The sequence below is a fragment of the Delphinus delphis genome, chromosome 2, assembly GCF_949987515.2.
Source record: "Delphinus delphis chromosome 2, mDelDel1.2, whole genome shotgun sequence".
In the NCBI taxonomy this organism is placed as follows: Eukaryota; Metazoa; Chordata; class Mammalia; order Artiodactyla; family Delphinidae; genus Delphinus; species Delphinus delphis.
In genome coordinates, this window is record NC_082684.1 from 111,868,492 (window position 1) to 111,885,576 (window position 17,085).

The following is a 17,085-nucleotide window of genomic DNA, read 5'->3' on the forward strand; positions in this document are numbered from 1 at the left end:
TACTGCTGTGTCCACTTCTCCCCTTTCCTGCACCGTGAGCCCCTGGGGGCCGGGACTGCACGTAGCGTGGTCTCGTTGAATCCGGATGCTCAGAGTTTGCAGAATGGTTTATAAGTCTAGATATGGTGGGAGGAAAGAATTCAGGGGACTGTTAACAGACGAATGGACAGTATTATCATTAGCTAGTGTGTTTATTCTCACATCCACAGTTGTGTGTTGCATTTGGAAATTGGCTCCAGCGTCACTTGCCCTGGAGGGGCCTTGATGGTTAGGACCCGGGCCCTTTCTGCAGCCACGGGTTCCTGCAGCCACGGGTGTGTCCAACTTCCCCATCACGTTCTGTACAGTTTTCAGAACACCTCACGCACTCTTCTCTTCGCTGCTGTTTCTGCCTGGAACACCCTACCTCCCTTGATCCACTTCTGGGCTGGTCTCGGTCCCTACCTTCCCAAGAAGCCCTTCCCTATAGCCCCTCTGCGCTCATGCCCCTGTCTGCTCAGTACTAGATAAGCTGCATTCCTCTGTTGCCCTCAAAGCCCCCGCAAAGCACTTGGGGTAACCCCCACTACACAGTGGCCCATCTGTTTGCCTGCATCTTCCCAAAGCTGTGGCTTCTCCAAGGACATGAAGCTCTCATTCATCTTTTTTGTTCCCACTGCCTAGCTTGGTGCCTGGCACGTAGGTAATATGGATTGAACGAATGAATGAGTAAACAAATGAACACTTTCTTGCCGGTGCGCACACGTACGCACATACACACATAATAGCAGCTAACGTTTGTTTTTCCTACACCATCATATTTAACCCCCCCCCAACCCCATGAGACATTGGTACCATTTTACAGACCGGGAAATTGAGGCTTACAGATGGAAAGGAAAGGCATTTGAACCGTGGAGGGCCTCAGTGTCTGTCTTCTTAACCACGACATTGTGCTGCATCTTCGGGCAATAAACAAACTCTCTTAAAGAAAAAGTGGTGTCAGCAAGGTGCTAAGTGACTTTTCAACAGCGGGTACTAAAACTGCGACTGTGGCTGCAGACGTGTCCTAAAGCAATGAGTCTTCTAGGCAAGGGTCCAGCTAAAAAGGGAGGGAAGGACGGCTTCCTGCAAGCACTGGCGTTTCCTGACCCTCTGATGGACTTCCCAGCGGGGATGAGTGTCACTGTACCAGCAGCTTAAAACCTGAAGGGAGAGCCCACCTTTGATCACTGAGTGAGCAGAGAAGTCAAAAGCTGAGCGCTCTTGTCTCTGCACCCTTCATGCTGACTGCCAAGTGGCCTCTTCCTGTCCCAGAAAAGATAGTAGCACCAGGTGACAGCGGGTGATGGCTGAGCTGGCAAGGTGGGGGTGGGCCTTCAGGCTCGGAATCTTAAAAACCGCGCCCAAAATATGGAGTACAGCTGATGACTTCCAAAGCACTTGCACAGACCTCCCACTTGGCCCCCATAGTACGGCTGATACGTACGTGTCGTTACCAATCTCCATGCCACCCATGGGGACACGGAGCTCTGGGGGATTAAACCGTGCACCCAGGTTCCCGCAGCTGTGAAGGATGCAGCTGGGACCAGACTTGGGTCTGAGACTCCCAAACCCGAACTCTTTTCCTCTGTTCCTCTATTTCCCACAAAGAGCCACTCAACTATTAATGAACCAACCGAGAAGGAAAAAGGGATCGGTCTGGGGTGGATGGAACAAAAGCCTTCACTGTGTTGGAGAAACTTCCACTCTTAATGTCCACTTTCTCCCTCTTCAAAAGAGGAAATGCAGAGCCTGACTCTAGAGGACCTTCCTTTCTAGGGGAGATGAAATCTGCCTGGGTTGGTACCTTCCCCACGCCTCTCCCCACCCACACCCCTAATGCCATCCATCACCGGGCTCTGCTGACTTTAGCACCTAAATATCTCTCCCTCCCGCTCATGGTCTGTCCTGTACTCCAGTCTGCCCTCCCCCTCCAGGCTGTCATCCACACTGGGATGTGTTCAGAATGTGTCTGATCCTGATAGATAGCGGCCGAGCCCTTCACGTGGCCACCAGCCCCGTGAGATTCTGCCCCTCCAGCCTCTTCTCACACCTGCCGCCCTGTTCCCACCATACCAGTCTCACCTTGCTGGCCTCTTTTTAGTCCTTCATATTCCCCAGGCTCAATGGACTTTGCATTCGCTGTTCCCACCCCTGGAATTCTGATCCCATCTTCAGACATCAGCTCACACATCATTTCCCCAAGGACATTTCCCTGACCTCCTGATGGCAACCCCTCCACGGCATGTTGCTCTCTGTGCCATGGTCAGAATGTGACCCCTGTAGGAGTGATCACTTCCTCCATAAGCTCCATGAGGTCAGGGACCACATCCGGCTTTGCCATGCCCTTGTACATGGCCGATGCTCAGTGCACATCTGATAAGTGGGGGGATGCATGGATCGTTGGACAGGCGCTGCCCAGCCCAGCACGGTTTGCTGCTTTCCCTAAAGCCGTCCTCGCACACAGCCCCTCCCAGAGTTCTGACCTGTGTTTGACCCAACCGCAGACACTGGCTTAGCAGGAGCTCCACCTGTGTTGAGTGTCACGGCTGGCTCCCAGGTGACTTACCTGTGTGGGAAGGAAGATCTGCTCCTGGTGCTTCAGCCACCAAAGCAGAGGGTCTGCCAGCCCAGTGGCTCAGACTGACCTGCACTGTGCCTTTGGGTGCGTGTCTTTACTTGCCCGTCTTCCTAGCGTGCGTCTTGCTGCTCGGGCAGGGTGCATACTCACCCCCCACCTCTGTGCCACCCACTGTTCCCGTGGGGGCCCCACGTGCATCGGCCTGGCCGTGGGACCCAGCTCATGCCTCCAGCTTCTGCATCTCTGCCAGGCCACCTACATCGTCTGCCAGCCAGCAGTCGGTTTCTGCTACATCTTTCTTAATTAAGGGCCTGTTGCCTTTCAGCATAGTGTTATTGTGAGCAGCCTGGTGATCTGAGAGTCCTTGTTCTGCAGGCCAAACGGCCGAGTGTTTTTTATCATGCGATTCATCTTCAGAACTGTGCTTTCCCCTCGTGTGGGTTTTCTGTTAAAGTCTTCTTTCTTGATTCTGTGGCCAAGGAAACCATCTGCCTTCCCAACCACTTGGAATTCTATGCCAAGCTGTGGTTCAGAGGCTGCCACGTCACAGGTGTCATTTTTACAGGTCCCCAGGGTCCAGACTGGTCAGTGGTTTCATCGTGTTCGTATCAGTGTCGATGGAGGATGCGCTGGGGGTTATATCCGTGCATCAGTCATGACTCCCCATCTCAAGTTATTTCAGCAAAGCGCCTGAGATGAACATAGGTGAGGGCACCTAGCACGATGCTGCCTGGCACACTGTGGTTGCTCCTTGTGGTTTTGGAAGGAAGGGAGGGAGGGAGGAAAAAAGGGAGGAAGGAAGGAAGGGAGGAAGGAAGGGAGGAAGGAGGGAAAAAACTAGAAGACAGCATTTCCCAATGGGAGTTCCTTGGAACGTGAGTCCTCTGAGATGCTCAGAGAAAAACAGATCAACAAAAATAACCGGGAGTAGTGGTTACATGGCCAAATAAGCTGGGAAACCATATGTATACTGTGACGCTCTTGGAGAGTCATAGAATATGTTTGTGTTAAAGGCTCTGAGAAGGCCAGCTCTAAGGAAAGCTGTCTGGCTTTGCTTTAGTTTATATTTCTCAGACTTATGGGATCCCAGGACTCTTTTATTCATGCTAACTCTTCCGGCACTTATGATGTGTTGCTATGATACAGGATAGAAGGTGGCGAGGATTATGGGAGGTTCAAAGGGATATAGTGAGGACCACAGAGGGAGGATTTGAAGACAGGTGTGTGAAGGATGCAGCATTTCAGCCTGATCTTGAAGGACGAGCAGGATTCCCGTGGATGGAGGGGAGGGCAAAGGCTTCTGGGCTGGGATGCCTGAGGTGTGCATGGAAGAGAGACATCTGGTTTTGGGAAGAGGATTTAGGGAAGGTCATGATAGAAGGCAGGCTGGTCTCAGCTTCCACATCCAGCAGAGTTCCTGGTATCCAAAGCTGCCCAGTAAGTCTTTGGTAAAATTATGAATGAATTATTGAGGGCCTTCTCATTGCCCTTCTAATGAGACTGGACTTTATTTTATGAGCCATTGTTTCCCAACTAGGGATTTGAGTCAGCATTGCATGTGGGCTTTCTTGAAACACACATATTCAGGGGCCGCATCCCTACAAATTATGATTCTCTGAGTCTGTGGTGGGGAAGGGGGATGGGGGAGAGGTGACCCAGGCATCTGGGTGTCTTTAAAGTTCCCCAGAAGATTGTAAGTGAGCTCCCAGGAGAAAACAAATGTCAGAGCTGGTGGGGGTCCCTTGAGGGGTCTCCACCAGGGGCTAATTTCTCTGGCAGTTGCATATAAGATAAAATGGGGGAGGTGACCCGCTGATGAAATAAGCTTGGGACAGTCTGTGACATGACTCTTGGAGGTTGACGTTAGCATATTGAAGGCTCTGAGAAGACCTGCTGTAAACCCAGCACTTCCGGAAGTAGCATTAGGAAGCCTAGGTTTAGAGATGGGCACGTACGTCAGCTTGGGTACTTGGCTTCACCGTTTCTTTTCTGCACACTGCTGTTTCTCTTTCCAGACTTCCCAGGAATGAATTCTCCCATTGTTAGCATTTTTGTGAATGTCAGACGCAGTGAGCCTGGCCACCGCTGAGGTGGGGCGCCCTGCTCCCAGAGAAGGTTCTAGGGGCTGGCATGAAGTTATAAAAGTGGCCGTTCGCTTACGAAAGACTCTTGATTTCCTTAGTCATTTTCTGTCTGCGGCCAACATGGAAAGATGCAATATTGGGGTCTGAATAAGAGCCTGCTGCTTCCCAAGCTCCTTCCTCCACCTCTGAAATCATGTGGGGATCATGTTTCTGACTTCACACTGCTGATGCCAGGAAATGACTGGGATGACCCCAGTTTAGAGCAGCAGCTTGCAGTTGCTAGACATGCCTCTGTGGACACTTAGTTCTTGCTTTAAACTGGCTAGTGGGCAACCACACTGCTCCTCCTTGGTGGCTGTAAGGAGGTGGTGACTTTTCAAGAGTCGGTGGAATTGATGGGCTCTGGGTTGTCCTAACCGATCCACACCCATCTGACACTTGGATTTCGCTGTAGATGCTCATTTCCTGTGCTGATGGCTTCTTGTTTGTTCTTTCAAACCATGACCTTCTCCATACAAGGGAGGTGTTACTGTCTGCCTATTATTACCTTACTGAAGATGGGCAGACAGAAGCCTGGTAGTTACTGCTTTCAAAGTTAGCCGTGAGAGGGTGCTAGAAGCTCCCCTGGATGCCCCGGGCAGAGATTGGGGGATGGGCTCCTCTATAGTGATGAGGCCACAGGGGGCCCAAGGCTGCTGGTCTGGGGCCAAGTTCATGGTAGGCACCTGCTTCCGGGAGGCACCACGGGCCTTCCCTCCCACTGGGATTTCCCTCACCCCTACCTACTCAAGGGATGGTTTAGGCACCTCCAGAATCAGTGATGGAAATGACCGTATTAGCTAATTATTCCCACTTTCCTCACAACCCATGAACCTGTGGAACATCTCGAATGGTGTGATCATAAATTGGTCTCTGTTTCTACAGCTAATGTTCCTGAAGAGACTATGACAGTTACCTTTCAAGGCTATGCGATTCATTTGTTTCTTTATTGGATTCTTTAATCTACCTTGCATGTATTAAGCATCTGCTCTTACCAGGCACAATGCCCATGTCTGGGGCTGGAGCTGCTCCATCTTTGCTCTACCTGAGAGCACCTGGCTCCTCCTATGAGACAGACGGGAGGACCCAGACAAGGGCGTCCAGTGGGGTCGGTGGTGCCAGGGTGACAGCCTGCCCTGGGCATGTGGGAACCAACTTGGTGGCTGGTGAACATTCACGCTACCCCATGAAACTTCGTTTTTCCCAGTATCTGCTCTATCCGCTCTACCTTGGCTTCACTCTTGTGCCTCCATGATGGTGTGTTTTTCCACTCCATTATTTCTTCCTTCCTCTTTCATTTTTTTTTTTTTTTTTTTTTGGTCATGACTTGAATACTGTTATTTATCTCACCCAGATCCCCCCCACCTCTGTTCTCTTCTGGTCATGGGTCTCCTATGTTGGGAAGCACTTCATGGTGGCTCACCTTTCAGGAAAGTACTTTTCTGTTGATTCGAGGCCCCACCCAGAAATCTGAAGATTTAGAGATGAGTCCCAGAGTGCAGGCAGAACTGTGTTCAAATCGACCCTCCTTCGCTTCTCTGTTTTGTATTCTGGGATGCGGACTGTTGGGTTTCAGCCTCTCAAGGGAGCCTTGGTTTCCTTGGGTCTAAAATGAGGATGGTAGGACCACCCCCTGTTGTAATAGTTGTGAGAGTTAAAAATGAGAAACCTTGCCACGGTGCCCATCCAACACTGGTTGCGAGGCAGGCTTCGGCGGTCATTGTCATGATTCCTGAGCAGTTGCATAGACTGGCTCCATCTCCCATCTTGGGAGATGTTAACCATGCTGTATTGACAGAAGTGTTATTAAAGAGAAAGAAAGTCAAGGCCAACTTCAGTAGAGAGACTGAAGGCAGAGAGATCTGAGGGTCAAGGGGAGTATAACTGAGCCCCACATTGAGCACTTCCCAGAGTACCTCCAATTCCCAGGAAGGGCAGTGGACAAGGACTTGTGCCTCCTGACCCCCTGACCTGCTGAACAGCCCCCTGCAGAAGGGGGATCTTCTTGGAAAGCCCTTGGCTCCCAGGAGCTCAGTTCATCTGCTCCAGTCTCTTCCCCACTCTACTCATCACATCTGATCACATAGGCATTCCTGTAGGAAGCCTGATGTCCTCCTCCCAGCCCAAGGCCTCTCTCCCTAACATAGCCAAGGATTACTTCTATTATATTGATTACTATTAATCCTATCGGACTCTTTTTTACTGAAGTATAGTTGACTTACAATATTGTGTTAGTTTCAGATGTACGGAAAAGTGATTGTTATGCATATATATATTTTTTTCTATTCTTTTCCATTATAGTTTATTACAGGATATTGAATACAGTTCCCTGTGCTATACAGTAAATCTTTGCCGTTAATCCCATCAGACTCTTACCTGTATTCTAGACTAGAAGCCCTGGGCCACATGCTTTACATGCAGTGGGTCTCATTTCATGTTTGTGGCAATCCATGGGATGGAGTCATGTGCTCTGGTCAGTCTTGAAGCCAGAATTCAAATCCCAATGACCTGGCTCCTTAGACCAGGTTCTTAGCCATTATTTTATACAACCTTATTCAGTGAAACCTTTTCTGTGGTACAGGGCTCTTCTGTAGGCTCTCCAATCCTTTCTTTCATTCCTCTGTCCCCCTCCCTTCCTCTCCTACTTCTCTGCCTTCAAACGACATGGACTAAGCCCTCAGTCATGTCAGATCTGTTCATTTTCCCTAACCCCAGTGGGAATGTTTTATTATTCTTCATTCTAAGAATTAAGCCGCAGCTTGATTACCAGGGGCAGCCTGCATGCTTAGTCCTCAAGCCAACAACAGCACCCCTCAGAACCCAGAGCAGAACAGCACAATGGTTATAAGCACACTGTGTGGCAGCAGGTGCTTTGCTTCCTTAACCATGGGGCCACTGTCTGCCTCCATCTTCTCATCTGTAAATGGAGGATTTTAATCATCCCAGGAACACAGTTTGTTGTGAGGATAATGCGAGTGGATGTGTAAGCAGTTAGAATGGTACTTGGCCTACAGGAAATGCTCTGTCAGGGTTAATCCTCACAACTTCTCTAAACCTGCCTTTCTCCCTCTTGGAGAACCCACAATTTTCCAAGAAACTCCATCCTACAGGACTGCCTTCCAAAGACTAGCAGTAGCAAACTTGTTTTCCCTGGAGATCACTCCCAACTTTGTACCATTCCGCTAGTAGCAGCACCGTGCTCCTGATGAGAGGTGAAAAGGTTTCCCTAGCTGTGAGGCTGCATGGTACAAGCCCGCCTGCCTCCTACCCCAGCTCCCAACTTCTGAGGCTAAATCAGAAGGTGAGAGGCAAATAGCTCTGGGAGACTGTAGGTGTTTGGTAGCCTGGTGTGGCCTTGGTTCACCAATTTCTATCTGTCTGGGCCACCTCATTAGCTACTGCCACCTTGGAAAGTTAGCATTTTATGGGCTTAACAATCCATTTGCATGAAAAAGCTTGGAACACTGGGATAGCCAGCCCTAGGGTCAAGCTAATTAATACCCGTTTTCAAATTGGGGCTTTGGAGGGTAGATTGAACCTTTGGAAAGGAATCTTCTTTGACAGTACTACAAGTCATTGCAATAAAACCCAGGATGGGAGGAAGAAACTGGGAGGAAAATAGCTGAACACAAGAGGAAGCTGTCATTTCTGGAGGCGAATCGGCTGGGTATAGGCGGAAAAAAGGATGCTCTTCATGCAGATGAGGCCCACTGAGTCTTCCCTGGGCCTTCACTCAGATAATCCTCAAACCTAATGATTTTCACATCTAATCCAAGGCAAAATTAGTCATTAGATATTCAAACAAAAACAGGCAGGCTCCTATCTTGACAAGGAATCCTTCCAACTGAAATGGACTTATCTCTGGAATAATTAAAATGCTTGCTGAAGTATGAAAATGTTCCATCAGCTGGAGTTGCCTTTGTTGAGAAGTGCCCTCGTCATCCCCAAATAAACCACGGTGGCCATGATCAAGGACAAGGAGGTACCGAGGCCCAAACAGTTAACGTGATCAAACTCAACTCCTCATTGGCATCATTTCTGAGCCAGAGAACATAGTTCCTAATTGGAGGATGCTGGCGGTGTCAGCTCAGCAGCAGTTTTATTTGCAAGCAAGTGTGGCTGTGGTGCTTTCTCCTACTGAAGTCCCCAGATCTAAAGAGTCTGCACTGTAACAAAGTAAATGAAGCCTACAATAAAAGTATGGTACAGGATGGTTTTCCTAGAATGTGCCCAACGTGCTGACTGTTTGTCAACAGTGTTTCCAAAGTTTAGATATCTTAATGCCAAAAGACTACAATGATGGGGCAGCAGTGTTATTACCCGCCAAAACATGAATAGCTGGGGGATCTCAAATTCATTTATTACAAGGAAGTGCTGTGGTTGCCCACGTAATCCATACCACTCTCTGCGAAGCTTGGTGTTTTGTGACATAATCAGCCAGCCCCTTGTCACAGGTACATTATACCATCACAATGTGCCAAACACTATAGCAAATCAGCCTTCACTCATTAGCGGTGATTTATGACAATGGAGTCTTAACATCCAAGGGGTTTTGTTTATGAAGACAAATACTTACTTCATTACCTTCTGTTTATGCCCAATGTAGTCATCTTCTATATTTGTCAAACAGTACACATTTTTGAACATTACACAGTCAACATTCCTCTAAATATTTTTACAATACTTAATAATGTGAATTTAACAAAGGAAAATTTTCCAACATTTAAACATAGATTTTATTTATTTATTTTTAAATTTATTACTTATTTTATTTATTTTATTTTTGGCTGCATTGGGTCTTCGTTCCTGTACGCGGGCTTTCTCTAGCTGTGGCAAGCGAGGGCTACTCCTTGTTGCGGTGTGCAGGCTTCTCATCATGGTGGCTTCTCTTGTTGTGGAGCACGGGCTCTAGGCGCGCGGGCTTCAGTAGTTGTGGCACACGGGCTTAGTTGCTCCGCAGCATGTGGGATCTTCCTGGACCAGGGCTCGAACCCATGTCCCCTGCATTGGCAGGCGGATTCTTAACCCCTGTGCCAGCAGGGAAGCCCCTAAGCATAGATTTTAAGTGTAACCTCTTCTAGACAAATATTTGAGATGACATTTCTAAAAAAGTCAGATTATTATAAATGCTCAAAACCCTGTAAAAAATGAACAGAACACATGCATAAAGGCCAGTCCCTTGCAATAAAGCAGGTATAAATATATAAATACCATGGATTTAAAGTTGTTTTCTCACCATCTTTATTCTTATTCCTACCATTTTTAAAGTTTTTGTTTTATTTTGTGCATGTGTGCACACGCATTTATTTAATCCAAGAGTTACCTTCCTAAGATTTTAGTAGTTTAACGAGAAACCACCATGGAACCGCTGAGGCCACCAGCTCTGGTTATTGTCTGGTTGTTTCTCGGTTGGGATGCAGAATCAGATTGCTCAGCCCACAGTGATTCTGAGCCTCCAATCATCTGGCTCAGTCCATTCCCATAGCTAAGTTCCTTTTAGTACGTCAAAGGATCCTTAAGTCCCTGTCTCATATAGAGATTTTCATTTTTGAAACTTGGTATCTTTCCCAGAAATGATACATTTTATGTTGTGTGTATCTGCCAGTTCCTGACCCATTGTTCTGTTATTTTGATTTATTGAGCTTGGCTGTTAACGTTATTAAAAACTTATGTATCTCCTATTATTATTTTATTCTAATTAGTTGGGCCATTTAGAGGTTTCATCTCCTAGGAAATGAGATTGAGCCTGTGTAATTAGCTCTCTTCTTTAGGACAGCTGGCTAATTCATTACCTTGGAATGCAGTGTTAGACATTGCTCACCTGTTTATTTTGTATGACCATGGGCACTGATTGGTTTTTCCTAGACTTGGAATAGTACTTGCTACATCTGGGACTCTGTTTTATCTTTTTCTATTTACACAGGTGGAAGGAAACAAGTACATCACATGCCAAATGTTCCACATTATTATGAGTACAGCAGAACAGAGGTCCCCTAACTTATCACTGGTACACCACTTTTACACATTTTTGCCTATTTCCTTACCACCTGTACCATCATTTACATAACTTTCTCTTTAAATAACTTTAAATCTACTTGTTTTATTTAACCTAGCATCATCTTAAGCTATGGTAGCCATGAAACCATGCATTTGATGTATCAGTTTTATTTTAGTTAACTTTTTTTTTTTTTTTTTACTAAGTGCACATCAAAATAATGGCATAAGTATTGAAATGATGGTGTTGTCCTGATACCCCCAGACCCCTTGCCTACTGCCAGGATATGTCATCACTCCATAGCTGAGGAGATCTGGTCAAAGACCATGTACAAAGGATTCTAATGGCTGGAAAGAGCCAAATAATGTGATTACATTCAAAGGATTTTAAGAAACCCAAACCTCTCATTTGTAAAAGCACCAAATTAAAAGGAAATCTGAGTGGTTTATGAAACCACCTACTTTAGGAAAAACAGAGTATAATAAAATAAGGTTGAAATGCATCACCTCAACAAAACCTGCTTTGGCTCCATTGGTAATTAAAGCGGGACACGAGCCACAAAGCACTTTTGCCCACCATCAACTCCCATCTGAGCCCTGAGCATCAGGACTGGGTGGGCAGCAGCTTCTAGGTTGCCTTGGGTGTTGAGGAAAGACCACCTGAGGAATAAGGAAGAGACGGAGCAAAGATCTGGGTTCAGAGCATTTAATGGAGGGAAGAGCCCTGGTGCAAAGAGCTGGGTGGGGAGGACCAGGTGCCGGTGGGGCTGGAGCAGAGGGAGGATGGGGAGTGATCAGAAGTGTGATCGGATAGCCAAGGGGCAGACTGTGGGCCATCGTACCAAGTGTGGATTTTGGCCATTGTGGAGTTTGAGTAGGAAGCTGATTTGACCTGATCCCATTGACTACTGCATAGGGGAGGATTATATTGGATCAAGAGTGAAAACCAAGACCCTAGTCTTCCCCAAGTGAAAGCTCATGGAAGCTTGGCCAGGCGAATGTGGTTGTGAGAAGGAAGGGGGCTGGGTGGGTGGAGGCTGGATTATATATGTATTGTGTGTGCGTGTGTATGTGTGTATGCATATACGTACACTATCATTTCTTTCTTGAAACTGTTAAGATGAAATATATTTTCTTAAAAGAATAGATACATGTATATGTATACATGAATCACTTTGCTGTACACCTGAAACTAACACAACATTGTTGATCAACTATATTTCAATATAAAATAAAAAAAAACAAGTTGCTGAAAAAAAAGATTAAATATATTTTCTTAACACACACCATTATAAATATTCATCACAGGTATATTGATAATATATACTTAGATGTATTAATATAATTAATACATTTATACTTATAATACGATTAAGTTATATTTTCCCTTTTGAGAAACAAACCCCAAACTCCTCTTTTTTTTGGATGGAAATAACTTGTGATGGCTTATAAAATAGTGTTTCAAGTGTGCTGTAAAAAAAAAGAAAAGTCATGGTGTAGTTTCTCCTGCTTTAGTAGTTGTCAGTTTAGTTGACAAGACATCAGCATATATTTTGAAGCCAGAGTTTTCACAATTATGGCTGACTTAACAGGTTATAGGCTTTGGCCTGAGCAACCAGGTGATTCCTGATGCTGTTTACTGAGATGGGTCAAAGTGGGGCCTTGGGGGCAGAAGGCCTGGGAGTGCAGTGTGTGACCTTGGTCCTCTGCTTCTCTCCCTGCAGTGATCCCGAAGGTCACAAAACACCTGCTCTCAAACCCTGTGTTTACCTGCATCATCCTGGCCGCCTGCATGGAGATTGCAGTGGTGGCTGGCTTCGCTGCCTTCTTGGGGAAGTATCTGGAGCAGCAGTTTAACCTCACCACCTCTTCTGCCAACCAGCTGCTCGGTGAGTCTGTTTCTCAGCCTCCCAGGAGGGTGGAGAGGGGCCGTCACTGCTTGTAATACTATAAGAATTGACTGAGACCCGCCCAACAGCCCAGACTGTGCTGCCCCTGCAGAAGCATATACATGTGGTCAGTGTGCAGAAGAATTTCAAAGGATTTTCTTGGAGTAAGATTTACTTGCCTGAGACAATTGCTAAAAGTACATGATAATAAAGAGTTAAAATGTAAAGTGTGCATAGGAAGCATTGTGACAGGCCAGGAAGTCCATAAATCAGTGTGAACTGGAGAACTGGGGGGAAGATGTGAGGAAGGAAGAGGGGAATCAAGATGGATCTTGAAAGTTTAGCAGGCTTTGGTCAAGAACATAAAAAAGCAAGGATATTCTTGGCAGCATAAAACCCACGGTCAGCAAATATAGAGGTTGGAAGCCATATGCTCCCCTCTATCCCTGTGCCCATGGCAGATGTAATTAATGGATCATGACACTCCTTCTCCCCAAGCTCAAGCGTGATCTTACCAGTCTTCTCAGCAGTAGACTACAGGAATCTGCTTCCAGTCCTTTGGAGCTGACATGCTAAAGAAAACCCGTTTGCCCTCATGAGAAGGAGCATTCCTTATACGCAGTAGGGAAAGTGGTCTCATGGCGGAGGAAGGAGAATGCAGGGTCAAGAATGACTTCCAGGTTTCTGGCTCAGACAAAGGGTGGTACCATTTGTGAAACCTGGAAATAGCAGAAAAGAATCAGATCTGTAGGGAAGGTTGTGAGTTCAGAGTTGAAGCTGCTGAGTGTGAGATGGCCGTAGTGTATCTACATGATGTCCTGTGCATGGTTGAGGGCTGAAGAAGAAGATGTGGGTTGCATCCGTTTGTGCATGGTAGTTGAGGACACAGGAGTGGAATTTGCAGAAGGAAAATGTGTAGAATTAGAATAGAGGGGGTGAAACACTGCCCATAGGAAATACAGGAGGCCATAGAGAAGTTCAAGAAGCAACTCCTGAGAGAAATCCGTGGATCACGGGAGTCAAGGAAGAGATGATACCAAGAAGGAAGCTGTCAGCAGTGCCCACGCGTGATGCAGCCTCACATGTCTCTGGTCCCTTCAACAGCCAGGACGTCTTTCAGCCTGTGTCAGGGCTGTGTCCATGAAACAGCAGCAGGGGAACAGCCCACAAGAGGGAAGGAATAGCCAGTGACTGCAGGACGCTTTCCAGAGCTTAGTGGTGGAGGGACGGAGAGAAGACATGGTGGGCAGTGTGTATTGCAGTCAAGGGATTGGAGTAGTGACGGTGCTGTTGCTAAGAGACAGTTGCTATTGTGACAGGAAGGACTTGAGCAGGTGTCTAAGCAGAGGGGAAAGAACGAGCAGAGGCGATGTGCAGAAAAGAGAGGGAGTATAGTGGACAGCCTTTGACAGAAGAGCTCATCTGTTCTGAAAGTGCAGAAAAGGAGAGAGACACAAGGATGGCCCCTGAGAATGGGACAAGTCCGGCCTGGCAGTCGACAGGGCTCCAGCCCCGTGGAATTATCTTCTCTGTTAAGTAGAAGTAGATCATGTCCTGAGAGAACTGGGCGAGGTGATATTTTCTGATCTTCTCCTTAGCATTTCCTTCACAAAATGGCCAATAAACCCATGTAAAGGTGCTGACCCCTCATGAGTCATCTGGAAAACACATACGAACACCACGATGAAATACTAGTCCATGTCTGCCAGACTGATAATACCAAGTGTTGGCGAGGTCGTGGAGCCACTGGAACTCTCATACACTGCTGGTGGGAGTGCACAATGGTACAAGCGCTTTGGAAAACTGTTTGGCAGTACCCATGAAAGCTAAAAGCATATGCTTACGCTGGGATCCAAGCATTCCACTTCTGGGCATAAATCCAACAGAAGTGAGTGTTTAGGTCCACTCATTTATATATGCATAGGTACAGTATCCAAAACAGCTTTATACATAACAGCCCCAAACTGGAAACAACCCAAATATCTATCAATACTAGAATGGGTAAATAAATGATAGAATATTCATACAGTGAACTGTCATACAGCATGAGAAAGCAAGAGCTTGGATACATGCCTCAGTGTGGATGGATCTGACAGAGTTGAAAGACGTCAGACACAAAAGAGTACATATTTATGAGTTAAAAAGAAGAAAAGTTAATTAAAGTGATAGAGGCCAGAATGATAGTTACCCTTGAGGGTGGAGGGAATGGGGGCACCAGGGAGCCCCTGGGGCTGCTGGAAATGTTTTAATACAGGGGTGTATAAAGGGGCAAAAATTCATCAGTGTTCCCTTAAGCTTATGCACTTCACAGGACATAAGGTATCAAGTTAAAAAAAATTAAAACCCTACCAGCAATGATGTGGCCAGATCCCAGCACCTCTCCCTGGGAGCTGCTAGGGCAGCACAAGCCTTGTGTTTTTCTTTTTTACTAATAACTCTCTACCGTCCGCTATTTTATAAGTATTTCTTCCAAGAGGTATTAGCAAGATGCAGTCAGCCCTTTAGTACCTGTCTGACAGAGATAGGGTAAAATGTGTCTCTCTATAATTAAAGTTATAACTTCTTCATTACACCTACCATCTCTCAGGTTTTGCCCTCCGGCACCCAAAGAGTTTATCTCTCACTTCCTGATTTCTTTGCAGCAGCTCCTTACATTTTGATTACATTTGCTTCAGAGTTGGGGCTCTGTTCTATTTCAGGACAGATTTCCAAAGTTTTCTATCAACAAACGAGTCAGTAGTCTTCAGGGCAGAAGGTCAAAAACAATCTCACCTTCCTGCACCTGTTTCTGTCCCAGGGACTCTGTCTGTTAGAGCACTTGCACAGGGAGACCCTCTCCCGCCATGTGGAGAAGCAGCCTGGTGGCCCATCTGTCGGTCCGTCCATCCGGCTGGCAGCCCAGGCAGGCAGGACACGTGCCCTCTCCCTGTGCCCTACCCATAGCATCAGTCTGTTAGCGTGGACTCTGGAAGGCTGGCTGCAGGAGGGGATGGCAGGGGGCCTTTAGGGGACAGAGAGAGGCAGCAGAAGCGTAAGGCAAGGCTCGTGTCCAAAAATGCTTCATCAGTAGCCCCCTGCAAACCTAGGGGATGGACCCCTGCAGTCATCCTGGGCCATCAGCGCTGTCTCTGGGCCACCTACAAAGTCATCAGCAGATGGAGCAGAGTTCAGAAAAGAGCAACACAGATGATTAAGGGCTGATGGCATTGATGTATGCGTGAAGATAAAAAGGACTCAATCTGCATAGGTGAAGCTAATGAGGATGGAGTTGGGGGGAAGTTCTGATAGCTGCCCGCAAGCTAAGGCCGCACACACATCAGGGAGGGAGAGGGAAGGCTGATGATGGCTTGGAGAAAAGGTGCTGAAAGCCTCTTATTGCCATAGTTACCATCCTCACCAGGGGCCGCTCCCTGCTGCCTCTGATGGAAAATGGAACAAAATGCAACCTGCTCTCTGGGCGTGGGCTCTGGCCATCAGTATTCACTCACACAGATCCCATCTGCTTGCTGTTCCGTTCATCTTGAAAATAATCCCCAGGCGCCCACTCTGTGCTGGGCACCGTGCTAGGCACAGGGAGCCGGGACTGAACAGGATGGAACGGTTCTTGTCCTCAGGGAAGCTGCATTTCAGGAGGGGGAGAGAGAACAAGAAACGAGAAATACCTGAGGCAGCTTCAGATACTGGGGAGAGCCATGCCAACAATAAAACAGGGCAAGAAACAGTAGGAAATCCCAAATGGGCTGCAGGACCAGTCTAGATGGGGTGGTCTGGGAAGGCCCTCCATAGGGCCCAGCCAAGTAAAGATAGAGGGTAAGAATGTCCTAGAACAGGAAACAGCAAGTGCAGAGACTGGGGGCTTGAACGGATTTGGCCTATTCCAGGGAGAGAGGGGAGGAGGATTGGGCGTAGTTGGGGGAGCGGAGTGGCCTGGGGTTTAGACAGGCAAATAGGATCATCTATACCAGGACGAGAGAGAACCAAGCACAGCTCCTCCAAGAGCATCAAATAATACAGAGATACTATGTTTTTCAAGAAGTGTAACTTGTGCTATTTCCTTTGCAGAGCTCAGCCTCCCTGATTGTTTTTCTCACCAGAATATTAAAATTAATTTGCATTCCTTTAGCACATACCAGCTGATTGATGTAGTCAGTTGACCTAGAGGTCTGTTGATTGGCAAGGAAGAGGCAGCCTAGACTGGAAAATTAGCCATGCACAATCTACACGGTAGATAAATGACACACAGTAATTTAAAGCCGAGTTTAGATGAAGTGAATCAGAACAGAACAAAACCAAACAGGAGATTGGAACGCTAGGATCCTTTGGTCCTCCTAAGATGCCCTGAGTCTCTGAGAATCAGAAATAACAGGTTTATGGTCCTGCTGCCTTGCAGATAGCTCTGTTTATAAGAAAGGGGAAAAAAATATATGCCAGTTACTCACCAGGAGCTACGAAACATATTAATTTGATTGATGCTGCTTCC

At 47.0% G+C, this 17,085-nt stretch overlaps 1 protein-coding gene across 2 annotated transcripts in view; it reads left to right on the forward strand.

The window, feature by feature from the left end:
• Positions 1 to 17,085, forward strand: part of SLCO3A1 (solute carrier organic anion transporter family member 3A1) — a 317,490-nt gene that overhangs the window by 260,333 nt on the left and 40,072 nt on the right. For both annotated transcript variants that reach the window (XM_060005479.1, XM_060005478.1), the window contains exon 5: positions 12,441 to 12,605. In XM_060005479.1, coding sequence (XP_059861462.1) covers positions 12,441 to 12,605 — 165 coding nt within the window. The remainder of the gene's footprint in view (positions 1 to 12,440; positions 12,606 to 17,085) is intronic.